This window comes from Exophiala oligosperma (assembly GCF_000835515.1).
Source record: "Exophiala oligosperma strain CBS 72588 unplaced genomic scaffold supercont1.1, whole genome shotgun sequence".
Taxonomy (NCBI): domain Eukaryota; kingdom Fungi; phylum Ascomycota; class Eurotiomycetes; order Chaetothyriales; family Herpotrichiellaceae; genus Exophiala; species Exophiala oligosperma.
Genome location: NW_015622818.1, coordinates 3,876,032 through 3,900,781, shown reverse-complemented (window position 1 = coordinate 3,900,781; position 24,750 = coordinate 3,876,032). Strand labels below are relative to the sequence as shown.

Below are 24,750 nucleotides of genomic sequence, written 5' to 3'. Positions count from 1 at the left end.
CCTTAGTACTAAGGCTCTTGCAAATGAAGGGTCCAGGACATACTGTCCAATGAACTTACTTAGACATATCGTATGGTTCGCTTGTGGCAAATGGTGAGAAACGCTCTATACAACAATAGTATCCCTTGCTTGAGTGTCGACACCAAAAGATTCTCAACCGGATTAAGTTTAGTCCCAGGAACATTGTTCTCCAACTGAGATCTGGGGAAATCTGATTGTCGTGCACAGCAGAACATCTTTTTAGTTCTCGGATCAAGGTAGAGTTCTACAACATATTCTCGATCGCCCAATACAACAAAACGGCTGTCCGACATGTCGTCCCTAAGCGCCTCTCGATCAGTCCTGTCTTCTGTGGAACGATCACTCTGCTCAAGATGTCTATATCGTCACACCACCTCCGGTCTTCGCTGGAACTCGACCACTGCAGCACCGAGCTCCCCGTTGCTGGCCAAACTCAAACAGGATTTGAAAGCTGCTATGCGGGCTAAGGACCAAGCCAGGTATTCATCCGTGTTTGCTTTGCCAGACAAAGTCCAGTGACTAATGCCATCATCGTATCAGACTAACCGTGATCCGCGGCACAATCTCAGAGATCAACCAAGCCGCCAGCTCCTCCACGCCGATCAAAACAGACATGCAGATCCTGGCCCTGCTCCGAAAGCGGCGCTCGTCGAGCGAGACGGCTAAGAAGGAGGCCATCGACGCAAACCGACCCGAGTTCCTGGAGAAGTTGGATTCGGAAATTGCGGTCGTCGATGAACTCATGGGCACTGTCTCCATGATGGACGTGGGCGAGATGCGCAGCATCGTACGAGCCACGGTAGAGTCATTAAGAGGAGGTCAGAAAGGAGGAGGAGGAGAAGGGGGAGAACTTAAGCCCGGACCTGTCATGAAAGAACTCCTACGTCCCGGAGGACCGTTGGAGGGTAAACCCTTGGATAACAAAGTGCTCTCTGAGGTGGTCAGGGAAGAGTGCTTTAGTAAGCATGGCAATAACTAAGGTCACACAGCCTTGTTGTATCAACATGCAATGAGAGCACATTCACGACTCCGGGAGGCGGATAGAGTACTGCTCCAGCGCCTCACAGTGGAGAATACTGTAATTTCTGGTTTGAAGCCAGTTACTAGCCTCCTGAAAGAGAAGGTTCTTTCAAGTCTAGAGATGACTCTGTATCATAGATAATCCATGTATAAAAGCCGAGATCTTCGTTCCGCTCTCACACTATGCAGGCTTCCTTGAGAAGTGCCAGATTTCCGAACTTCTTCCACCGACCTCACGCCTTCCCTCGCCTACGCTAAATCCAAATCCAACTCGCCTGATGCTCAAGTCAAGCCTACATAACCAGCCACCATTACACCAACACCTTGCTGCGTTCCTACAATCATGCGTGCTATCACTGCTGAAGATGCGTTGCACCAATTCTCCTCACAAGGCCCCGTGGCTGACTCTGCTTGGAAGACATTGATCCATCACGACCTTCCCGATCGACTAGCTTTGGCAAGCCCGCGAATTTATTGATCCAATTAATCACGACTAGGTGCCAGACAAGACTGTTCTCCGGCTTCAGCACCCAGTGGTTCTCGTCGGGGAAACTCAAGAACCGACTCTCAACGCCTCTCATTTGGAGCACATTGAAGGCACTCAGTCCTTCTGAGATGGTGAGCCGGTAGTCCAACTCGTTATGGATCACTAGCATCGGCGTGCTCCAATTCTTCGTGAACCGGCTTGGGTCCCACTTGTCGTATATTTCTTGTCGTTCCCACACAGGACCGCCCAGGTCGTGAATTGGGAAATACTGTTCTTCGCTGGCCAGCTGTCCAGTCATGCTGAAGACGCCATCGTGACACACCAGCGCTTTGAACTTCCGACCGAGGTCATGCCCTTGGAACCAGTTCATCATGAAGCCGCCGTACGATGCGCCCAGAGCTACAGCACGTGACGTATCCACGAAGTCGAGTTCCGATTCGATGTATTCAAACCCCTTGACAAGATCCTCGTAAGGTAATCCACCCCATTCGTTACGAATCGCATCCGTGAAGGCTTGGCCGTAGCCTGTAGATCCAGTAGGATTCGGACAGACGACGATATATCCTTGCTCCGCGAACACGGCAGGGTTCCAACGTGTAGACCACTGGTCATTCCAGGCTCCCTGAGGGCCTCCATGGATAAGATATGCCAGGGGGTACTTGTGGTCGGCGCGGAAGAATGACGGGCGCATCATCCAGGCGTGTACTGGATGAGAATTGGCACCCTTCCACCAGATCGACGAGACCTGGTCAGGAGACAAGCCAAAGCGTGCGCCACCGTTCGAGATGGAGCTTATGATTGTGGTCGCACGCTCTCCGGACGTATCAACAATGCTGTATGTGCTGTTATCGACGAGACTGTTGGACGAGACGAGATAGAGGGAAGAATCGGCCGAAAGAGGGGCGAAATCGATAATGTAGCCTGATTGAGTGATTTGGCGAGGTCGCCAGCTTGGGCCTGGTGCTTGGAGCTCCACATCTAATGCGAACAGGCAACCACAGCCATTGTCTTCGGCTTCCATAAGTAGGGTCTTGCCATCAACGCTCCATTTGAGGGACGAGGGTGAGCGGTCCCATCCACCTTTGCCGTCGGAGGTGTGCATGAGTTCGGTGGCCGAAAATTCGTGGTCACCAGAAAGGCCATGCACGAAAACTATTCGATTCTTGTCACTTTCATATCCATCAACACTCATCTTGAGAAATGCGAGAGATTCGCCAGACGGTGAGAAGACTGGCGATGTCGCGGCGCCGTTCAGTCCGGGAACGCGAATTCTGCGGAATTTGGGGGGACTCATGTCCATTAAATCTGTTCTGGGAAGGAAATAACACTGGCATTTCGTGTGGGTAGCAGGGTTGAGCTCTGGATCTTTTGCTACAAAGACCAGACCTGTTGGGCCTATGTCGAAATGATCGATGCCGCCAAAGGTCGGGATCGGAGATTCGAGCTTTGAGCCCTGCAAAGCGTTCTTGAATCCAAGAACGTTGTATCGACCTTGACGTGATGTCACGACTGGTTGGGACTTCTGCAACAAGGCCGTGAAAATGCTGTTGCGTTGTTCGGTAATATACGTGTCCCAATGCCTGACGAAGAGTGAATCATACACACGGGCCGAGCTGCGAGGTTTCTGGACATCTTTGGGGTTGTGCAGGCTACCATCTGGGTTTGCTTTGCCGGCAACAGCAACGGCCACCTTGCCTGGTTCGATGACATATAGCTTGAGACTAGAAAGTGGGCCAGGCACTGTGCCTGCAGTATAGCACTTTCCGGGCAAAGTGGCATCAGTGATGACGAAGCAGGTGTTTCCGTTGTCGCATTCCTTAAGCCAGACAACTTCATGGCCAGTCCCGGTCCATCGAGGTTCGCTGGCTTTGGGATCCTTGCTGATGCAGACAGATTGTGCTGTTGTGAGATCTAGGACACATATTTCATTTGTTCTCGAGTGGCTCTCAAATGAATATGTCGATTGTGTGTACAAGGCCAGCTTCCCGTCTGGACTCGGGACAGCTGCGGATCTCCTGGGAGCGCTCAAGAGAACCCTACCAAGTCAGTTGATGCCCACTGAGATGATTTAAATCAGCTTACTCCGGAGTGTACAGCTTCCTGACCGTCATAGCTGTGGCTGGTCGCGTCGTAGAACACGGACCACAGCACTTTCGAGATCAAGTATGGCAACTACAGTGACTTTGTAGCATGAATCGAACGCGATGGATATGAGTGATGGTTCTGAGGAAGAGTCGGCGGAGATGCGGTGAAGCTTTGCCTCAAGTTTCGCCTCCCGCCTGATCGAGCTTCGTTGTCCTCAACAAATCGACGCGGGGCGCAGAGAATGCGAGGATGAGGCTAGACCTGATTCTGTCTGGCCAAAGCCGGGAGCACGGAAACCCCGCGCCACGATGGTCGCCCTTCATCCGTTGTGCCATTGAAATGAGTGCTATATTTCGATGACGATTTGAGGCATATTGTTGAAGCCTCCTGTTCAGGGTAAGGACATATGAGATGATAGTTCACGATCTAGAGCAAGGCTGCGATCACGAATTATACACGGAGACCGTTTGAGAGACTGTGGTTGGCCGTGCGCGAGGAATTTCGGGAGGATTAGGGACGCTGGACGACAGGCCGCTTTTGCCGGTTGCAAGCTCGGTAAAGAGATCACAGACGACACATGAAGACGTAATCGCAAGACAGTGAATGAATCCATTTCTGAAGGGTGCTGTTATACATCATACTCATTTTCAAGAGTGTTCAGGACGAATTTCCAACCAATTCTAAAAGGTAATTCAAGATTCTCGACGCAATATCGTCCTAGCCCAAATTCCGATGAAAAGAAATATATCAACCCAGATAGATTCCCAAGGGCATATCGTCGTTTGCAACAAGCCAGACCGAAGACTCTTGACACCTTGATAACTCCCAGCTGAATGCACCTTTGCCAATAACCAAAGACGATATCAAGCAACTTGAACTCCAAACTTCCAAACCTGCTGTACAGATAATTCCCCATCTAGTTTCTCGTCGAGAACGACCAAGTCAGCATCCATTCCAGACTCCAGCTTTCCCTTGGACGCTTCTACGTCTTTCCCCAGCATCTTGGCAGGAGTGCTCGTAACACATTCCAGTGCTTTGGCCGTGCCACATCCTGTGAAGCGCTTGAAATTGTTGACGCAGTCTATTAGGTCAACAACACTTCCAGCAATTCGTCCATTGCTCTCGAGCTTCAGTAGCTTTCCTTCCTTGACAAAGCGATCTTCTCCGCGCCACTCATAGGCACCATCCGGGCAACCAGCAAATTTCTGCGCGTCGGTGACAAGGATCGCACCTGCAGGATGTGCGGAATAAGCAATCTTCAGTGCTTGAGCTGATAGGTGGATTCCATCGGCGATCAAGCCAAAGAATGGTTGTCTATACCGTGCTTCATCGTCTAAATCCGCAACTGATGTGCTTATGCTGAGACTAGACCGAGGTGTTGACCGTCTCGACGATCGAGGTGAACCTTCGGGCGAAGGTGATATACTAGCCTGCCGACTGTGTTTTGGCGACGAAACAGGGGTGGAAGGGGCCGACTGTCCAAGCAAACCGAAGATGCCAGGATCCCGGTGTCCAAAGGGCCGCATAGCGTTGAAAAGATGGGTGACCATTGATGCTCCAGCGGCGACAGCATTCTGTGCTTGTTCGAAGGTTGCGTTAGAATGGCCGACCGAGAATACGATGCCTTGAGAGACAAAGTCCGGGATCAGGGACATCATCTGCCCTCTTTCAGGAGCAGCAGTGATATATCGGACATTTTGTAGATTGGATGAGCCATAACATTCCTCCACGTCAGCCCACGAGTTGGCCTCCCGCAGCACTTCCGGATTGTGAATTCCATTACGAAGTGGTGACAAGAACGGACCTTCAATGTGAGCTCCCAAACTTTCCGAACCTTCACTAAAGTCCCTGGCTTTCCCCGATGGACCAAGATGCGGTAGAACGGCACGGTAGGCTTGTGGTCGGGTACTGATAACGGTCGGCACGAAGGACGTCAATCCGCTCTTGATCATTTGTCTCCGGGTGTGCGCGAAGCTGGAGGCAAATTCAGGACTGGGGGTGGAGAAGTCGAAATTGTGGGAGCCATTGATTTGAACGTCAATGAAGCCTGGAGCGAGGATCTTGCCTTGTAGATCGACAACTTTGTCTGCCGTTAGTCGCGAGGAATAGAATGCTGTCTGTGGGCTCATGATGCGGCCTGTCTCCGATGACACCCAGAGATCTTCCGAGACCAACTGACCGTCCTTGAGGAGGTAGCCATTCGTAAACTTGATAACACGCGGATTCGAGGTCGCCATGTTGAGATCTGCTACTGACGCCTGCGGACAAGTGTGTGAGAATGTGTATAAGGTAATGGATGAGCAATGATTGCCTGTAGGAGTACCCTACAAGAATGAGAAAAGTCAAGTGAAGAAAGGCAGACTGCGATGAATAAGAGTGTGTCAAGGAGCGTGTCACGTCATAGCCCCGTGAGTGCATAAGACGATATTAGCAAATTCTACTGGCCCTTTGGATCTGGAAACGGCAGACGACGGAATAGAGCGCAAAAAGAATGAGATGAGTGGTTCCTCAGAAAATTCACCGGCTTTGGCAGGATAGGTGGTACAGCAATCAGCATTGGCACGAGCCCTAAGCCTCTCATGTTGCAGTGCTTGGGCACGTTCAGCCGCGACGGCGACATGTCCTGGTAGTATCAACTTGGTCAAGTAGTTTGCGGTCGAGAGAGACGAGATGAATTTCTCGTAGTCATGTAGCTGTTGATTCAGCCCTACACGAAGCGAAGGCCGAGACTCGTCGCCGAAGATGAACGACGAGCAAGACCAAAGGGAGCGACACAAGATGCAACGACGAGAGTAATGGATGAAACGTTGTTCTGGAGAGTTGCAATCCAAAAAGCACAAGGGTGTATGTAACGTCAAGGCGGAGAAGGATGCAACATTCTTATCGAGAGGGAGAGTCACGTGCTCCGTTCTTCCAGAAAAGGACTAGGGGCAATCATACACACATGGACCTAGGTACCAAGTACGTACTTATCCCCGGTCTCTCAACACCACCCTTGTCTCCGCAAGCCACTCACAGGTGATCGAGTTATTCACCACCCTAGGACTTTGTTCTATCTCTCGCACTCCACCGTCAGGCTTACGGTTTGCGAGCCATATCAATCTCCGGATGGCTTTTACCAGAATGATACCCTGTCGCCGTCGGCTAAGCCTGAATGATTGAACGAGCCTCTCTAATCGACACTTGGAATCAACACCACCTCCACGAGTCTGGAGTACGTTTGCCGTGCAACGACGAACCACGCCTTTCGGGGACCAACTAGGGGCTGCCCGTTGGCCACTATCTTGAGTGCCTTCGCTCTATCAGATGCTCCTGTGTCTGCGTCGGTATGCTACAATGTCACTCTTCTATCTTTCCATCTCAGACAGTCTGCTGATACTCATGGTGAGGGTTGTTTAGCGCAGCAACCTAGCTCACTATCACCGTGTCGTTGACCTGTTGTCACTCTCGACAATTGACTACTTCTATATCCATCTTCCTTGACCCTCTTTCGTCCTCGAGACTTCTCCGTTCCCAACGCACGCGACACTCTGAAGGTGAAGACCAACACCAGGCTCCACAGGTTTCTGCCCCAGGTGGTCTCACATCCCGCAACCCTACTCCGCTTTACAGCAACCTCCTTCTGAAAGTCTATTTGTCAAGGCGCAACGCCTGCGATCTCTTTTACCTCACCATCCGCAATTGAGATTTGCTCTACCTTCCTCCTCTATCTTACTGAAGAATGTCTGAACCCACAAGTGAGAAGATGGCAACAACGAGTGCTGGCTCGGATACTCCGGCACCTGAGATCATGGGTGCTGAAGCAAGACCGCATGGCAAAGCTTGGATGTACCGTACTTTCAAGATCGGCCCGGTCACTATACCTGCATACGCGACACCGCAGTTCCAGATCGTGTTTATTGCCCTGGTCTGTTTCCTGTGTCCCGGCATGTACAACGCAGTCAACGGCTTGGGGGCGGCTGGCCAAGTGAGTGCGCACGATATCAACAATGCCAACACTGCTGTCTATGCAACCTTCTCTGTCGTCGGCTTTTTCGCGGGCACCATTGCCAACACCATCGGTCTTCGTCTGACCCTTGGTATCGGAGGTTTCGGGTACTGTCTCTACATTTCTGCGATCCTCTGCTACAACCATACTCAAAATGCGGGTTTCCTCATCTTTTCTGGTGCAGTTCTCGGTGTCTGTGCTGGTCTGCTCTGGACTGCCCAAGGCTCCGTCATGCTGTCGTACCCTCCGGAGAAGTCGAAGGGCAGATATATTGCCGTCTTCTGGGGTATCTTCAACCTTGGAGCTGTGATCGGCGGCTTGATCCCACTGGGTCAGAGCATCCACAACAAGAGCAATAAAGTCGCGGATGGAACCTACATTGCCTTCATAGTACTGATGGTAGCTGGTTTCATTCTGTCAGGCTTCCTCTGCGACCCAAAGCTTGTCGAGCGATCTGACGGCTCTCGAGTCATCATGATGAAGAACCCCACCTGGAAGTCGGAACTCCTCGGTCTCTGGCAAACCCTGTTCAGCGACTGGTACATTATTTTCCTCTTTCCGCTGTTCTTCGCCAGCAACTGGTTCTATACCTACCATTTCCAAGATGTCAATCTGCCAAAGTTCAACATCCGCACTCGCGCCCTCAATAGCGTCTTGTACTATTTCTTCCAGATTGTCGGATCGTTCATCTTTGGCTTTGCCCTCGACAGTACCCGTTTCAGCCGCAGGACTCGCGCCAGAGGTGTCATGGTCGTCCTCTTCGTCCTCACCTTTGTCATCTGGGGTGGTGGCTACGATTTCCAGAAGACCTACAACCGTGCGGAAACAACTGCCCCCGATTATGTCAAGCTTGATTGGACTGACTCGGGCTACATTGGCCCAATGTTCTTGTTCATCTTCTACGGCATGTACGACTCCGTGTGGCAAACCACCGCATACTGGTAAGCGTCATCTAACCCCCCAGTTGCCGCCTTGAATCAACTAACAGTGTCTTTGTCTAGGCTCATGGGATCCCTGACCAACAACGGCCGGAAGCTCGCCAATTTTGCCGGCTTCTACAAGGGCATTCAATCCGCCGGTGGTGCCATCTCACCACAACTCGATGCCAACTATGTTTCATTCATGGCCCAATTCGCCACCAACTGGGGTCTGTTGGCCGGCTCTCTCCTCATTGCCGCTCCCGTCATCTGGATCAAGGTCAAGGACACCACCGATATCGAGGAGGATTTGAAATTCAGCGACGAGACGGTTGCCGACGTGGCACCTGCGAGTGCAATCGTTGGCCCCGAAGGTATGATGGCCGAAAAGCACTGAGGGCCAAGACAAATGGTCACGACCCTATCGACGTGCCATCTGCCAGCTGGGTCCCCCTATGTGGTAGGCCTCAAAAGGCGAGATTACTGCTGCCGGGACACCCTACGGAGTATTTGTCAAGGTTGATTAGGTGCGGGGGTGTTCCAAGGCTCAGGGTATGATCTCTCGCTCCTCTTGTTTTTAGCGGCGATTATCTCCCCCGGTGTATGGATCACATGCATGTGGCGTTGTGTGTGTCACATAGGCGAGAACTCCCTCGTTCAAATCGATCAGCGAACAGAATGATACCTCGTACGTAGTTACCTCCAAGCGCACCTTACGTAGCCCTTGGTGCTAATGCAATGTCTAAACAACCCTTTCTCACCGTCAATTATGAGTTACGCCCCCAAAGAATGTCATCGCGGTCGGTCTAGTGGACCGATCGACTTGGGAAGGGCAAAGTGCACTTTTCGATCAGGCGAGGCTACTGTCACGTGATACCGATCAGCGAGGCTTGCGTCAGTCAGGGGCCTTCGGGTCGACAGTATCTCGCGTACTCAGCTCAGGCTCATCAAGAACAGGATCTTCTGCGTGACTGTTTTGAATACCGGTACAGCCTGAGCAAGGCCTACTTGTGCCCAAGGAATCTCTGGGCTAAGACCTGGTGTCGACTGTGAAGGTCTATGCGTCTGAACTCTTCATCATTATCAACATGTCCGTTCAGTGCCGGAGTCATGCAGCAAATATACATCCGCTTGTTTAATCTTGCAATGTAACTAAGCGTAGTTAGATTGGGCAAGGACAGCTTCATGCGTTTTATTGCATGTGATAATCGTATGAGGCCTGTCATCAGCGATATGTGTTTGTTGGAAAAGGTAGTGTCGTCTTCTGCAGGATTGAGAGAGCTCATGCTCGTATTCCAACTTCTTGACAAGAACAGTGTTGAAGAGGGAGTCGGATGTATCTCGAGATACTCGCTTGGATTCGAGTCCGCTCTCCTCCTCTTGCATCGCTATCTGTTGATTCATGATATCCAACACTGGAAGTGCGATCTGCTTTGAAAAGGATGGTGGCCGTACTGAAGAAGAGAGGTGTCCATTCAGCGTTGACTTGACGTGAGAACAAGGTCAGAGGCCTCCTTGTGCACCGAATGCTTTCCTGGTCTTGCTCATCATATTCCGTTGTGTAGCTTGTGAAAGATTCATGGACGTGCATTCTGATTTCTGGTGGAGGATCAGTAAGTAATATTTCTTGCTGCACCAATCCTCCAGAAGGATCTTGCTTCTTCACTGGCGTTGTCTGTGCAATCCTCTCAGAGCGTCTGACTGAGGCATGTGGCTTGTATGGCTTTTCCCTTGCTGCAACTCTTTCCTTCTTTGTTTTCGGCTTCACAAAAGAGGGAGTGGTAATGATGACACTTCTGTAAGGCTCTTTGCGAGGTAATAAGACGATTTCCGCTTCGAGAGCCTACGTGATGAACGTTCTCTGTCAGCCGGCTCCTTTGCATGAAAACAAGGATCGTGACTAAAGAGGATGGGGAAGGAATAATGGATGCCAGACCACTGGAATATGCTCTTCTCTAATGTATGACCTTTGATATTTCGAAATGTCGATAAGCATGATATCAGGTGGAAATGTGGGGCTTGTCGATTGGTTGTCTAGGATCCGATGGAAGGAGATAGAAAGACGGGAGGATTATCAAAAGTGTTCTCTGAGGAAGGGGTTGCAATCCTAGTAACAAAGAACCATCAAGGGAGCCCTTTGAGTATCCTGGCAGTGGCCAACAGCTCTAGTTTCTTAGTGCTAGACTCTCAGTAAAGCACTGTAGGTGCCACTGCCTCAAAGAAACATCAAGGTACTCGAGCTCCTCAGCGCCCTACTCATACTTAGATCCTAGCATAAATCGCATGCAGCCTGTAGCTTTGTGTGAACCATAACTTCGCTCTTTGTTGTTGAGAGCCCATATAGTCCGCCACACCAAATCTCATATCCTCCGAGAAGTCTATAATGATGACTTGTTCAATCCGAGCGAGACCTCTTCTGATAGAGATGCTTGCATATTGCTATGGATTTGTAAATATTCAGCATGGTTTGTGATACCTGAAACTAGAACATTCCCACGATCTCGAGTTATATCACTCTAACTGCGGATCCTTGTCACCGATATGTTTAGGTAAACGTTTTCCGCGAGCTGATGACTCGGGCAACAGGTGCTCCTCCTCCCCCTGGTACTATCGACATAGATCGATCGTCTTGCTGAACTGGAAGCGACAGGTGATGTGGACTCGTCGAATCAAAATTGAGTTGGGCGGCTTCAGTGCCTGCAGAGGATGCGCTTTTGATGATTCTGAGGATTTCCTGGCTCTGTCTCTTCGAGTACCAGATCCAGCATACAAAGACAACAATTGTCGTGCCTCCAGTAAGGACAAAGTAAAGCCATATCCATTCGGAAACAACTTGACCCCTTTGTTGCTTCTCGGCAAAGAAGTTGAAAAAGCCGGCAGAGAAAAAGGTTGCCATGAATGTTCCGGGGAGGAACAGGAGGGTCACTACCGCGATGATACGCATGTTGGTGCTATCCTTCTGGGTCAATATTGCAACATTCCTCGAATCTTCAGCCATGTCTTTCATTGCGGTGTTTTGACCTAGGCTGATCTCGGCGATTTTCCGAGACGCTGCAGCTGTGTCGATGTTCAATCTGTTGTCTTTCTGACCTATGAGGCTGTACACCTGTCCCGAGAAGTTAACCTCTGATCGATATTCTAACAAGTCAACCACAGTGTATTACCGTCTGGACCTGAGCCTTTGTGCGGTCTAAGAGAACACCACCCAGGGCTTGAGAGCCGATCAACAGCTCCCTCAAATATGAAACACGAGTGTCGACCTCTTCTCGGGTTTCTCGCTGGGGAGTAAGCCTCGACCTGATAGCATCAACTTTGTTCAAAGCTCTCAAGCTCGAGCTGAATGTCATTTCACAAAAGCTCAATGTCCCGGTGAGTCCCGTCAATTTCTGGGTAATCTGATCGAAGTCCAGCTCTTTAAGCATACGTTCTCGTTCGGTATCCTTGACCATGCTCATGTTGCGCCTTGGGTTGGAAGAGAAGCCGTGCCTCATTCCAGTCATGTATTCAATTTCTTCGATTCCCCTTGCGCGCTTCTCAAGCAGCACTGCAAAATAATGTACCTTCAGCTCGAGGAGGAAGATAGGAAGCAACATTGAATCCAGAATATCCCTCCCAGATCTTTGAATACAATCAAGAAGCAATTCAATCTCGTCAGCCTGCATCCCATTCAAGATACCATGGAGCAACCCGGTCTTCTCATTGTAAGCAAGAGCTAGACAGAAATTCCAATCGCGAGATCTTGCACTTCGAATCATTACTCCAGTAACTAGACTCCCTCTCACGTCTGTTGCTTTAAAGTCATCAGCAATCGGGAGGCTACTCAGCATCATTCGGAGAAGCTCCTTTGGAAAGCCCCATGCAATTCTGACTGCCTCAAAGGTATCTCTTGACATGGGGAGCGGCAAGATCTCTGCGTCGCCTTGGTGTTGCTCAGGGCTCCCAATCAAAAGTCTGAGGTGTGGCTGTCGTGGCCCGCGACCATCTGGGTACGTGATATTGACATGATCACGGCATACCCAGTCCCGTATGGCAGGCTCCTCAAGCTCCCGCTCGTTTAGTAAAGAGCAGACGTTAGTCTAGGAGGATTCAGTATGCACTTACTTCAGTCGACGGGTACTGTTTACTTTTGATAGGATGATCTCAACACACCGATTGCCAGAACGAGGCTGGAATTTGGTGGGATCGTTGAGTAGTCTATTATGGTAGAAATCGTGCATTCTGAGTATTTGATGATGAGATTACCACTATGCCGAATCAAAGCAATAAACACACCAATGGGTTTTGCATGCATTCGAACGTAAAATCGTCGGGAAGAATTGCATGAGGAACATCGTGTCTACAGGACGACATACTGAGTGTTGGCCGGCGTCAGGCTGAAGCTGAGGCTCCATGCAGGATGCTACTGAACTCGAGGCAATTCTCCGTACTTCGAATTGGGCAGCTCTTATCTTTCAATCATCCCAATTACCTCACGTATTCCACAGTAGAACAACACAAAAGCCTTTGATTGAGAACGTCGCCACCTATAACGAGCCTTTAAGTGGGAATGATCATGCCTATCACATCTGCAAAGTCGCAACGTACCTCATGTACCAGGACACGGATGCAGCACACGTGATGATTTGAGTATCGTAGTCGTAGCCTTGCCAGCCTTGCTTATCTACGTCAGGCCGCCTGACTGGTGCGGCTCTCTATTTCTTCCTATCGTACTCCGTAAGAGGCGCAGTGACCCCCGTATGGCATGTGGTGCCCATTGATTTTGGGCTCACGCGCGCCGCTGCGGGGAGATGCATAAGACTCCAGCACAATAATGTCATAATCTAATTACATCCGACACGTCCGATCCTCTTCAGATTCATTCTCGTTCTCACGACCGAGTTTATCTCGGGTCAAGGATGCATTGGCATAATGCTTCTGCTTCATCAGACAGGCTCAGTTCGGGTCGGTGAGGTGGTAAGGTTAGAAGACTTCCTCTGTCGTACAAGAAACCGCTGCTGACCCATATCTTCCAGGTACACATTGACCTATACGCCGAGTCTCGATCGCATCCTCCCCCCTCCGGCTCATCTGTATGTCAAAATCAAGAACACTTCTGCGATTCCTTTGCGAGCCGCCTATCTTCATGGACCCTACACTCTTTATGTCTCTTGTTATCCGTCAACCTTCGACCCTTATAAGAAGCACGAGACCATCAAAGAAGAAGGCATACCTGAATATGAGCCGCAGCTAAAGGCAGGTGGAACGTGGACCGCGAAGCTCAAGGTTCCTGAAGAAGTCAGACAAGATGCGCATCACGTCGACAGCAAACGACATGCAGAACGCAAGAGTTTTACTTGGGTTTTAGAAGTTGCCTCACAGATCATCTTCTCGAAGACTGCGAGTGTACACTATGAAGTCCTGGTAGGGAGAGATGAGAAATCGGTCGACCTTGGTTTCCATGGAGTCATCGGATCTGGACAGGGCGCCCCTGGGAGACTGGAGGATCACCAGCTGAAGCGGGCAAAGAACACGGTGCAACCGAAGGGTGTCTTCTCCAAGGCGGTTAGACTGGCAGTTGATGATACCGAAAGCCTCTGGAATTCACCACCATTTCCAGAGTGGGAAGATCATGGAGATGTCAAGGTTGAGGAGGGACCAGTGCATGGCGACAAGAGAGACCATTCGGCGAAGCAAGATAAGAAGCAGCGGAAACAGAAAAAGATTCATCTTGTTCTGCTGACACACGGCCTACACAGTAATCTGGGTGCAGACATGTTGTTCATGAAAGAGACGATCGACACCGCCGCCAAGCAGGCCCGCGAAGATGCGAAGGAGAGACGAGCTGAGAGGAGAGCACAGCGAATGGCCGAGTCGAATCAGTTTGGGAGAGAAGCCGTCGATCAGAGATCGAAATCTGTTCCGGACATGGCGCTTGCAGCCGATCAAGACGAGACTACTGACGACGAGGAAGAGGAAGTCTTTGTACGAGGGTTCAATGGCAACGCCGTGCGGACGGAACGTGGCATCCAGTATCTCGGCAAACGATTCGCCAAATACGTGCTCTCACTCACATATCCGGACCAGCCGTATCTTCCGGTCAAAAGTTCGATAGGGAAGTCCTTGTCCAAGTCGATGCCAATTTCAAAGCCAACGCCGAATTCAGACACATCTCCAGCGCACAAGAACAGCAGTATCATCAAGGATGAGAACCACCAGAGCCACAATCTACCCTACAAGATCACCAGCATCAGTTTCATTGGTCATTCCCTCGGCGGCCTCATCCAGACGTACGCTGTAGCTTACATTCAGAAGCATTCACCAGATTTCTTCGACCTCATCAAACCGGTAAATTTTGTCGCCATGGCTACCCCCTTTTTGGGACTAAGCAATGAAAATCCGGTTTATGTCAAGTTTGCACTCGATTTCGGCCTGGTTGGAAGGACTGGGCAAGATTTGGGTCTTACCTGGCGTGCTCCGACGATTGCAAAGAATGGTTGGGGTGCCGTCATAGGCAGCTTGACACCTGAAGCCCAAAAGGCCCAGAGAGAGCCCGATCCTGGTGCAAAGCCACTACTCCGGATATTGCCCACGGGCCCTGCGCATATCGCCCTCAAGAAATTCCGAAACAGAACAGTATACTCAAATGTGGTCAATGATGGAATTGTGCCACTAAGAACATCATGCCTGTTGTTCCTTGACTGGCGAGGTCTGGGTCGGGTTGAGAAAGCCAGAAGAGAGAACGGATTGGTCGGCACCATGGTTGAATGGGGCTGGGCGGAAATGACGGGTCAGAATGCAAGCGCCCCTCGAAAGAGTCTTCCCTGGAATGACTTCTTCGGCGACAGTGCCGATGACATGAGCACTCAAGGAATGCCCTCGCCGGATCCCGAATCAAGCGTGCCCCAAGCAGAAGCCAGCCAGGGCTTGGACCACGAAGAAAGAGCCGAACCGGAAGAGCATCAATTTGTGGAAAAGCCACAGACGCCGACATCAGCTCCCAACATCTTTACTGGATTCTTGAACTTGTTCAAGCCTCAGGCTGGTCAGCAGAAGCCTGCTCACAAGACGAAAAAGATTTATCGTCGTGGGCAAACAATGCACCATCTCGACCAGCCCTCCGAGAGGAGTTCGCCAACAACCTCAGAAGACAATTCCCGCGATAATGACGAAGGTTCAGATGAGCCTGGAAAGAGCATGGTACGTGGCTCATCATTGTATACCAATAATTCAGAAAACGGTGAGGTGGAAGCGCCGCCCAAGACAACATTCTTCGAATCAGCTGGTGATCTGCTCAATCCTCCCCTACCTCCGAAAGAGTTTCTGCTCGACCCAGCGGCTCGACCCAGGACAATCTGGCACGATCGCGTATATCACCCAGGGGACATACCGCCGCCGCCTGCCAAGCGCCAACGTACATTCATGATACGTAGTAAACCTGGCTCACGAAGCGAATCCCAGCCACCGTCAATGCCTTCTGACCATTCATCGTTGACCACCAGCGGGAGCACGAATCCCCCGCGCTCAAGTTCAAGCCACTCCTCAACGTCAACCTTGTCGCCTTCTCACGGCCAAGACGTGGGATCGATGAAGATCGAGGAAAAGATTGCTAGAGCGTACCACAAAGACCTCTCGTGGCGGAAGGTTTTGGTACGACTTGAACCGGATGCACATAATAACATGATCGTCCGACGTATGTTTGCAAATGCGTACGGATGGCCCGTGGTGAAACACATGTGCGACACGCATTTTGCATACACCGCAGCCGCGCAGACACGGGACGAGGACGAGCCGAATTCTGAACGGGCCAAGGCAAGCGATGCCAAAGCGGTTGGGGTCGAGGGCGAAGAGGTGCGAGGGCAGACTGATCAACCTGCAGACGAGACCGAAGAAGATGATGGTGCTGCGGCGAAGAGCCCGATCCGTGCCCACACTGCGGACGAATATGTTACCAGGTCCACCGCAACATCGCCGACAAGCCAGAAGCTGCATGACGAGGACTTGCACAATAAACTGCACATGAAGTGGAAAGTCGACGACCGCATCGTGCGGCCCGACCGACCCAGGACGGAATCCGAAATTCGCGAGTCCAGAGACGACGTTTCGGAGCTGGTGTCTCGCGTGAGTGCCGCCGGCGAAAACAGCTACTCGAGCTCGAACTCGGGCAAGGCGGCCCTCTCGAGACTGACGAGGCAGGACAGCGCGAGGTGGAGCGATCGCTTCTTCGACGGGAGCGACGACGACGACGACGACGACGACGAGACCGAGCAGGAGGACGGCGACGACTCGTTGGCAAAAGAGTTGAAAAAGGCCAGGCACCGCGGCGGGGTGGGGCAGGGTTCTGACCTAGCGGGCAACGAAATGAGCACGACGAGTGCGAGGATCGCGAATTCGTTGACCGCCAGTCCTCGAGCGACGAGACTCGGTCTGGCAGCTACTGATGTGCCGCCGGCTGGAGGACCATCGTCGGTCAAGGCTGACGATGACAACGACGACCGGAAAGTATCTCCTCGGCCGTCCAAAGGCCCGCCGCCGCACATGATCATCGCAGAACCCGACCACCCCTTGACGGCGGAACCGGGGGAGCTGGAGCCGGAACAACCACGGTCGCCGCATGTCGCCGTCGACAAGTCCTCCGACAGAAGGAGATAAGTTATGACAGTCATGAAAGCAAGTGTACCCGTAGAGATCCTTTTCGACGAGATAATCAAGGCCTACCCTATAGGATAATAACATGGATATCCCGTGTTAAAAAAAACACCGCTTCGACTCTATAATTGTCGTTTCATTACCGATCAGGAACAAAGCACCACTTTCAGGCGGCTTCACATGGCGACGATGAGGCACAGATATTCGCTCAGCTACACTTGTTGTATTCCTAGTCTTTCTGATACTAAGCTACCTTGTCAACAAAAGAGGACGTCGTTGCAAGGGGGACCTATGGTTGAAAAGGTCCCCCTCAAGTCCACCAAACTAACTCACTCGTTACGAGTCACCACACTCTGGCAGAATAGTACCTGCCCGTGCCCATCCACCACCCTCTCTTCTCTCTTCTTTTTTTTCTCTTCTTCTTCTTTCGTAGACATCACATCGTCGCTTCGTTAAAAACAGGAATACCGCACTTTTCTTCTTCTCTCGTCACGCTCTGGGGGGGTATCATGTTGAAATGAGATATTTTTCGCTCCAATCTTTTTTATCAAGTCCATCAAAAGGTGTTCCAAATGCCGCCGGGAAAATTCTTCCTCTGATCGTGCATTCCAACCTCCCTCTTGTCTCTTTGCCATGGAACGCCGATGGGGAACATAAAAACATAAAAACAAAAATGGTTTGTCGGGGCAAAACGTGGTTGAAGTATGCCACCGTGATAAAAGCTCCTGGGGGTCTCTCTAAGAGCAAAAAAGTCTCGTAATGTGTCCTGTGCCACGTATGCGTTAGGACGCGTATCATCGACAGAGCTGGTTGACAGCACATGTCCTATATAGGATCATCCGTTTATTTTACTGGGGCAACCCCGTTGGTTTGGAAGGGGATCCGTTGTTGGTTTGCATTCGTAATGTTCTTTTCGATTTCGGACGCCGAGGCTTCGCCGTTTAAGACGTCTCTGGAGGGGTTATTTTGGACATCAGCACCGTCATCGGTGAAGACCTGGTCAAGGTCTTCAGCCTCAAGGCCTTCGAAGACGGTGAAGATCTCGCGTGTGTTGTGGAAATCATTGTTGACAATGTTCACGAGGTAGCACTCGTTCATCATCTCCTGGACCAACTTGCGTGATGCGGAGCCGGCTGGGTAACACTTGGCCCAATCCTCTCCAAGTCGGAAAGCTTCGTCCTTCCACGCTAGGAAAGACACTGTCTCGACGATGGTAGGTTGAACCACTTCTCGGTTAGGGAAGATACCCCATGTCACCGCGTTTGGTCCTTCGTCCTTTGCGTTGGTGATGAGTTTGCCATGCTTGTTGACTGCGTAGTAGGTCAGGTTTTTGTTGGCGTTGAGCCTTTCGATGATCGTGTCGATCATGGAAGGGAATGCCAACAGCTCCAGGTACGCCTTCTGGTATACCCATCCTCCAGGTGGTCCCCATCCATGAACGGGATCAGAAGAGGCCGCTCCATCAACAGCTGGCTGTGAGTTGATGGTCAGGAGACCACGCTTGTTCAACTTGAGGAGATCCTCTTTGATGATGCTCGCCTCTGCCGAAATTGTTCCTTCGCTCCAAGGCAATCTTTCCAATCCACCGTTGAGGAATCGGACAAAAAGTTCTGTAATCTCTCGAAGTGTCTTGGGTTTGTTCCAAAGCTTGATGTTCGCCTCGTTCGTGCCTTTCAATCCAATTCCATACGCGTCAAGCTCACCGAAAGCAGGACTTCGACTGTCACCCCAACGACCGTTGGGAAATTCATCCCAATCTGCTGTCCTGGCAATATAGGACGTATTGCGGTTGCGCCAGAATATTGGCCTGACATTTTCGTCCCTACGATTCAAGCCAAGAGATTGACGCCATGGCAGTGGTTTCTCTAGTGGCTTGCCTGAGGTTTCTGGGGTCAATACCAGCTCTTCAAGAATCAGTCTCGTAGATTGTGCCAGGTTCATGGTGTAGAAGTGCAAGTGCAAGATGCCAGCGTCCAGAATCTTACGGCACATCTGGGCAATCAAATCCTTGCCAATGTCCCTTACTGCAGCATCATCGTTCTTCACCGGCTCTAAGGCTTCGTACCATTCCTTGGGAACGTTGCATTTGGTCCACTCGGCTCGCCTCATGAACGATGCATAAGTCGAAATAGGCATGATTCCGGGGATGATCGGGACGTTGATGCCTCTATCTCGACATTTTCGGACCCAGTTCAGGAAGATGTCGACGTCGTAGAACATCTGCGTGACAATGAACGTAGCACCGGCGTCAACTTTTTCCTTCAGGTGATCAATCAGAACATCCACGTCTCGATTGTCATCACATCCTTCTGCATAGCCAGCAACCCCAATATCAAAGATATTGCCATACTTGGCCCTTATGTGCTTGACCAAGTCTCTTGCGTGTCGGAATCCTCCATCTTTTGCTTCCCACTTCTCCTTGTCTCGGGGTGGATCACCTCGCAGAGCCAGAATGTTCTTGCAACCAGCATCGCGGGCCCGGTCGAGGGCCCGGTCGACTTGTGAGCGTTCCATGTCCGTGCAAGTCAAATGCATACAAGTCTCTAAACCATAGTGGCTTTGAGCTGCGTTGACCATTTCACATGTCAATTGTGAGTTTCTTCCACCAGCACCCCAGGTGATGTCTATAAAAAGAGGACCAAGATCGTGCATGCGGTCCATTCGATCGTAAAGGTTCTGGACACCCTGTGCAGTTTTGGGAGGGAAAAACTCGAAGGAGAAGCTGGGTTTGTTCTCCTTCAAATTCGAAGCGAGCTTCTCTGAGATATGCATATTGACCATGGTGGCTCTCTGCGGCCAGGAGGGAAGGGAAGCAAGGGAGTGCTAAAAGGATCGGAAGCGACAGTTGTTGTGTTTGTTCTTTTTTGTATTTTTGTTTGATATGTTGGGCCTCTCTTTCCCTGGTGTAACGACGCAGACCAACTGCGTTTACCTCCCCCTCCGAATCAACCGATATAACGGCTACGAGCCCACCTGTCGGCAAGTTCTCGCTGCATTTGGTGTAAAAAAAAGTTGGCTTCAACAAGGTAGAGAAATGTTTGTCAGAGTCGAAATGTTGACAGAAAAGAAGAGGTGCTTCCCGCAGCCACCGAAGTCAATCCCGCCGAACGTGGTGGAGTATGAGATTTGCACAGTCGTGAGCGGTCTGCACATGCAAGAATGAATTGGTCCGGTCCATCTATGACATGCACGATGAGGGCCTGAAGTGCGGGAAATTTTATGCCACTTCGCCCGTGTTTGTTCCGACATCGCCATCAGTGTTAATATACTGCACCGTACTATTGAAGGGTTGAGTATACACTTGCGAGGCGCAGTTCGAAACTCGAGGGAAATCAGAGATGAAGAGACTCGCACACGGAATTCCGGTCCTGCTTATAATTTCCTATCTACTCTGCTATAATACACCTGCAACGTCCCAGGAAGATGTATCGAATGCTTAGAAATGGGACAACAAGTAGTATCAAATTCGTAAGCTGCTATGAAAAATCCATTCTGTGTTGGTATTCATCATGGCTCTCACAGAACAGTGTATGGTACGAACACCAGGTATATATTTGAGGACTTCAATGCCTTTGTCACCATGGCTTCTGGCAGAATCGACAACAAATCAGCCTACCTCACCTAAAGGCAGTTCTAGTTTCAGAAAGAAACCAAAATGCATATCGCAAACCCAGCAATCCCTCTAGGCTCTCTTGTTGTAGTCATTGGTGCCAATGGCTATATGGGCTTGGAAACATGTGAGAAACTGCTCCAAGCAGGATATCGAGTCCGCGGAACAGTTCGAAACGTTGAACAACATCGCGGTTGGATGTACAATCTCTTCGATCGGACATGGTCAGGCAAGTTCGACCTCGTCCAGGTTCCGGATTTTGAGGCCGAAAGAGCATTCGAAGATGCATTTCGAGGTATTGACACTCTCCCAAGGCATGTTCTCCAAACAGATGCTGACATGGTTGTTTTAGGTGCGGCAGGAGTCATATATCCATCCATGCCTGTTATCTTCGATGCAGATCCCACCAAGGTGTTTGGACCAATGGTGAGAGGCGCAATCAATACCCTCGAAAGCGCCGCTCGAGCTGGTGTGCAACGATACGTCCTCAGTTCGAGTTCCAAAGCAGTCGCAGACACCATATATGGCGAGCCTCGGGAACTCACAGAAGAAATGTTCAACCATGAAGCAGTGGAAAGAGCTCGTCAAAAGTCGACAGACTCTTCCTTTCAGCGGATTGTGGACGTATACAGTGCGGGACGAACTCTAGCAGAGTTTGCGTTCTGGGATTGGATCAAAACAAATAACCCACCGTTTGTTGCCAATTGTGTTGTGCCAGACGGTCAGTTTGGTCGTGTTTTGGACATGGACAACCTCAACACTGGCGTCACATCGTCAACTGGGCAATTGACACGTGCCTTGCAAGGCAAGTGGGAGGGCGTTCCCCTTCCTCTAGGTAAGCAATCCTTCTCTCATGTACACAGCTGGGATCTGGTCAAGCTGCTAACACATGTCGATCAAAGCGTTCTTTACCGATGTACAAGACTCGGCGCGTCTGATGGTAGCAGCAGTGGCGTCGAAGTCGATCAAGAACGAGCGTATTTTCGCCTATCATGTCAACCGAACATGGAACGATCTGCGCAGTAAAGTCCGTGAGCTGTTTCCAGATCGTCCTGAGTTAGTAAAAGGAAGCGATCAAGATGTTTCTGGCAGAGACATGTCGTATGCCCCGGGTCCAATTGCACGAGCTGAGGAGATCCTGCGAGACATTGGTCAACCTGGATTCACCAATGAGGATGATGTTATCCGAGACTTTGTAGCCTCTGTCTTTCCTCAAGATATGCAGAAGTGAGAAGAGGTCAAAGGATCCGGGCATTAGATAGTGAAGCTGCGAGTGTGCAATGTCGTAAAGATTGTTTAGAAAGTTCCTGTTCTGCAGATGCAGATTGACGATCGCCAAGAAACCGATTGGCTTGCAATAATAAATGACGACTTTTTGTGATCTGTTTGGGGAATCCGAAACAAGAAGAAAAAAAACGACCACAACTAGTCTCAGTAAACACTCGTGCAACAGCCATGGCGACCGAATCGTACAAAGATACACTCTTACCTCTCCTTCTCGAGGCTTCGGTCCTGTCATTCGGCACGTATACCCTCAAATCCGGCAGAGTATCGCCTTATTTCTTCACATCCTCCCTCCTCCACACGTCCACCCTGCTGGGTGCGCTCGCCCGTTCCTATGCCTCAGTGTTGACCTCTCCTCCATTCTCACTCCTACTCGGGAAAGATGAAGCCGGTTCAGACTCAAAGGTCCCGTATTCTCCTCAATTTGACATTCTATTCGGTCCAGCCTACAAGGGAATCCCACTGAGTGCGATCGTGACGCGAGAACTAGAGTTCAGCGGGAAGCAATTCGCAGGAGTGTCCTACGCATTCAATAGAAAGGAGGCAAAAGATCACGGAGAGGGGGGCACAATCGTGGGGGCACCACTCAAGGGCAAGCGTGTGGTGATCCTCGACGATGTCATGACGGCGGGAACTGCGATGCGAGAGGCGGTATCGATCATCAAGGCACAAGGTGGAATAGTCGTCGGAGTGGTTCTCCTTTTGACCAGACAAGAGAGAGTGAGTGACAGTGAACCGAGGAGTGCCATGAAAGTCGCAGAGGACGAACTGGGCATTCCGGTTCGCGCCGTGCTCAAGTTCGAGGACCTGATCGAGGCCATCGAGGCTGGACAACTACAAGGTGCTGGCCCTGAACAACTCGAACAGATGAAGATCTACCGCGAGAAATACGGTAGTAAGGATTGAGCAAACTATCAAGAATTATTGACAACCCTCGGGCTTGATGCGCGCGCAACTGGAGAAAAGAGGGAGCGGCCAACTGTCGGTTGATCAAACCTCGAGCGTGATTGCATATCTACTGAGGACAACAAGCGCATGTTCGATGCAAAGTCGTCACTATGCCTGGCCTCAATGTGTTCTCATTAGCAATGCACCAATGCTGAGAAATCAACAGCGCAGACCCAGTTGTGAAACAACGCGCCCCAATCAAGAATGCTCATACCAGGTCTCAAAACAGTCCTTGAGGATTGTTATTCTGACAGTGCAGAAAGTATGAAGAAGGGATTTTCTGACCTTGCATAACCACGAGGCGCGCTTTCTGACTGGTTTTTCTGACATGAATTCTGACATTGCGGGTGGACTTCTGATTGGCACCAAACGGACGTTTCGGCCGAATTCTCTAGATTTGTCCCAGTACGGAGTGCTTGCTTGCTACTTGTGCATTGTGTATGCTCTTCTCTGATATAGATCCACCACTTGACATTTGCTTGATAATATACTTGTCAAGACACAAAAATATCAAGTATAAGTACTTTACCAAAAATGCGATGGAGATGGCAGTTTCAGAATGTCAAGTTTTCGTCGAGATCTTTCCTCCTACATGAGACAAGGATTGCTCACATAGAGACATACTGATACAAGATGGCTACCACCGCCACCACCAAGACCACATACTTAATCACAGGTGGAAATAGAGGTGACTATTCCTCTCCTTTCTCTTCACACCTCAAAGGCTTGACCATTCTTTCAGATCCTTACAGTCTATAGGCATCGGCAAAGGTCTCGTGGCCGCATACCTGTCACGTCCAAACAACACCGTGATAGCTGGCGTGCGAGATCTACAACACCCGACGAGTGTCTCGCTCCAGTCGTTGCCCAAGGACCCCTCGAGTTCTTTGATCGTGGTCAAGATCGACAGCCTTTCAGAGACCGACGCCCTCGATGCCGTGGCAAAACTCGAGTCCAAACACGACGTCGACAATCTCGACGTGGTCGTCGCCAACGCCGGCATCTCAGCCATCTGGCCCGCCGTGGCCGAAGCCAAACCTTCGGACATGATCGATCATTACCGTGTGAACGCGGTCGGTATCACCCTCTTATTCCAAGCCGTGTTGCCCTTGCTCAAGAAGTCATCGAGCAACAAGAACATCACCCCGAAATTCGTCACTCTGGGGACCATCGCGGGTTCCATAGCAGCTCAGGAGACAGTCCCCGTCCCCAACGCCGCTTACGGCCCTTCGAAGGCGGCCATGAATTGGATCACCAAGAAGATTCATCTGGAACATCCCTACCTGATCGCCTTTCCTCTCTCACCAGGGTGAGTTCCCCTTCTCGTTTACCCGATTGAACGTGAACGTTCGAATTGCTTGAAACAACCAAATGCCATGATTTCTCTTTGCCCCAATTCATCCCAAAACAAAAACTTGAACACTGACCTTGATTTGTGTCATCAATAGTTTCGTCGACACAGACATGGGTAAGGCAGGAGCAAAATTCTTCGGCATGGGTCCAGAGGTATTGATCACTCTTGACGAGAGTATCAATGGGATGACCAAGGTGGTGAGTACCGTCTTTGTTCTTTTCTCTCTTTTCAATACATGATCAAGAGTGAGTACTCGTGGCTGACTTTGTGCGTATGGTCAGATCGACTCTGCGACCCGAGAGACAGCATCTGGCAAGAACTTGACGTACGAGGGCAAAGAGGATCCTTATTAGACTTTCGACTTCGAATTCACTGTTGTCAACGATGTGGAGGTGGAACCTGAACCTGCTC

At 50.6% G+C, this 24,750-nt stretch overlaps 10 protein-coding genes across 10 annotated transcripts; 6 read left to right on the top strand and 4 right to left on the bottom strand.

Moving 5' to 3' along the window:
• The first annotated feature begins 135 nt into the window (after positions 1-135).
• On the top strand, positions 136-1,214 carry PV06_01330 (uncharacterized protein). Its single transcript, XM_016401927.1, has 2 exons — positions 136-500; positions 562-1,214. The coding sequence occupies exons 1-2, from the start codon at positions 313-315 to the stop codon at positions 998-1,000; spliced, it is 627 nt and encodes a 208-aa protein (XP_016268980.1). The 5' UTR covers positions 136-312; the 3' UTR covers positions 1,001-1,214.
• PV06_01329 (uncharacterized protein) lies at positions 1,008-4,003 on the bottom strand. The gene is made up of 2 exons (XM_016401926.1): positions 3,611-4,003; positions 1,008-3,564 (listed from the first exon to the last, which is right to left on the bottom strand). The coding sequence occupies exons 1-2, from the start codon at positions 3,637-3,639 to the stop codon at positions 1,395-1,397; spliced, it is 2,199 nt and encodes a 732-aa protein (XP_016268979.1). The 5' UTR covers positions 3,640-4,003; the 3' UTR covers positions 1,008-1,394.
• A 199-nt stretch (positions 4,004-4,202) lies between these two features.
• PV06_01328 (uncharacterized protein) lies at positions 4,203-6,114 on the bottom strand. Its single transcript, XM_016401925.1, has one exon. The coding sequence runs from the start codon at positions 5,848-5,850 to the stop codon at positions 4,477-4,479; it is 1,374 nt and encodes a 457-aa protein (XP_016268978.1). The 5' UTR covers positions 5,851-6,114; the 3' UTR covers positions 4,203-4,476.
• Positions 6,115-6,607: 493 nt separating this feature from the next.
• On the top strand, positions 6,608-9,274 carry PV06_01327 (uncharacterized protein). The gene is made up of 3 exons (XM_016401924.1): positions 6,608-6,939; positions 7,013-8,542; positions 8,603-9,274. The coding sequence occupies exons 2-3, from the start codon at positions 7,335-7,337 to the stop codon at positions 8,913-8,915; spliced, it is 1,521 nt and encodes a 506-aa protein (XP_016268977.1). The 5' UTR covers positions 6,608-6,939; positions 7,013-7,334; the 3' UTR covers positions 8,916-9,274.
• A 1,599-nt stretch (positions 9,275-10,873) lies between these two features.
• PV06_01326 (uncharacterized protein) lies at positions 10,874-12,942 on the bottom strand. The gene is made up of 2 exons (XM_016401923.1): positions 11,683-12,942; positions 10,874-11,624 (listed from the first exon to the last, which is right to left on the bottom strand). The coding sequence occupies exons 1-2, from the start codon at positions 12,409-12,411 to the stop codon at positions 11,064-11,066; spliced, it is 1,290 nt and encodes a 429-aa protein (XP_016268976.1). The 5' UTR covers positions 12,412-12,942; the 3' UTR covers positions 10,874-11,063.
• Positions 12,943-13,256: 314 nt separating this feature from the next.
• Positions 13,257-17,486, top strand: PV06_01325 (uncharacterized protein). Its single transcript, XM_016401922.1, has 2 exons — positions 13,257-13,476; positions 13,531-17,486. The coding sequence occupies exons 1-2, from the start codon at positions 13,427-13,429 to the stop codon at positions 17,144-17,146; spliced, it is 3,666 nt and encodes a 1,221-aa protein (XP_016268975.1). The 5' UTR covers positions 13,257-13,426; the 3' UTR covers positions 17,147-17,486.
• PV06_01324 (methylenetetrahydrofolate reductase) lies at positions 17,345-20,316 on the bottom strand. Its single transcript, XM_016401921.1, has one exon. It carries the CDS (start codon positions 19,922-19,924, stop codon positions 17,987-17,989), a length of 1,938 nt encoding a protein of 645 aa, XP_016268974.1. The 5' UTR covers positions 19,925-20,316; the 3' UTR covers positions 17,345-17,986.
• A 234-nt stretch (positions 20,317-20,550) lies between these two features.
• PV06_01323 (uncharacterized protein) lies at positions 20,551-21,984 on the top strand (the record flags this gene model as incomplete). Its single annotated transcript, XM_016401920.1, has 3 exons — positions 20,551-21,048; positions 21,106-21,588; positions 21,656-21,984. Exons 1-3 carry the CDS (start codon positions 20,799-20,801, stop codon positions 21,982-21,984), a joined length of 1,062 nt encoding a protein of 353 aa, XP_016268973.1. The 5' UTR covers positions 20,551-20,798.
• A 203-nt stretch (positions 21,985-22,187) lies between these two features.
• Positions 22,188-23,463, top strand: PV06_01322 (orotate phosphoribosyltransferase). The gene has a single exon (XM_016401919.1). The coding sequence runs from the start codon at positions 22,209-22,211 to the stop codon at positions 22,941-22,943; it is 735 nt and encodes a 244-aa protein (XP_016268972.1). The 5' UTR covers positions 22,188-22,208; the 3' UTR covers positions 22,944-23,463.
• Positions 23,464-23,618: 155 nt separating this feature from the next.
• Positions 23,619-24,692, top strand: PV06_01321 (uncharacterized protein; the record flags this gene model as incomplete). The annotated part of the gene is made up of 4 exons (XM_016401918.1): positions 23,619-23,673; positions 23,745-24,294; positions 24,434-24,536; positions 24,621-24,692. 4 exons carry the CDS (start codon positions 23,619-23,621, stop codon positions 24,690-24,692), a joined length of 780 nt encoding a protein of 259 aa, XP_016268971.1.
• Positions 24,693-24,750: the final 58 nt, after the last annotated feature.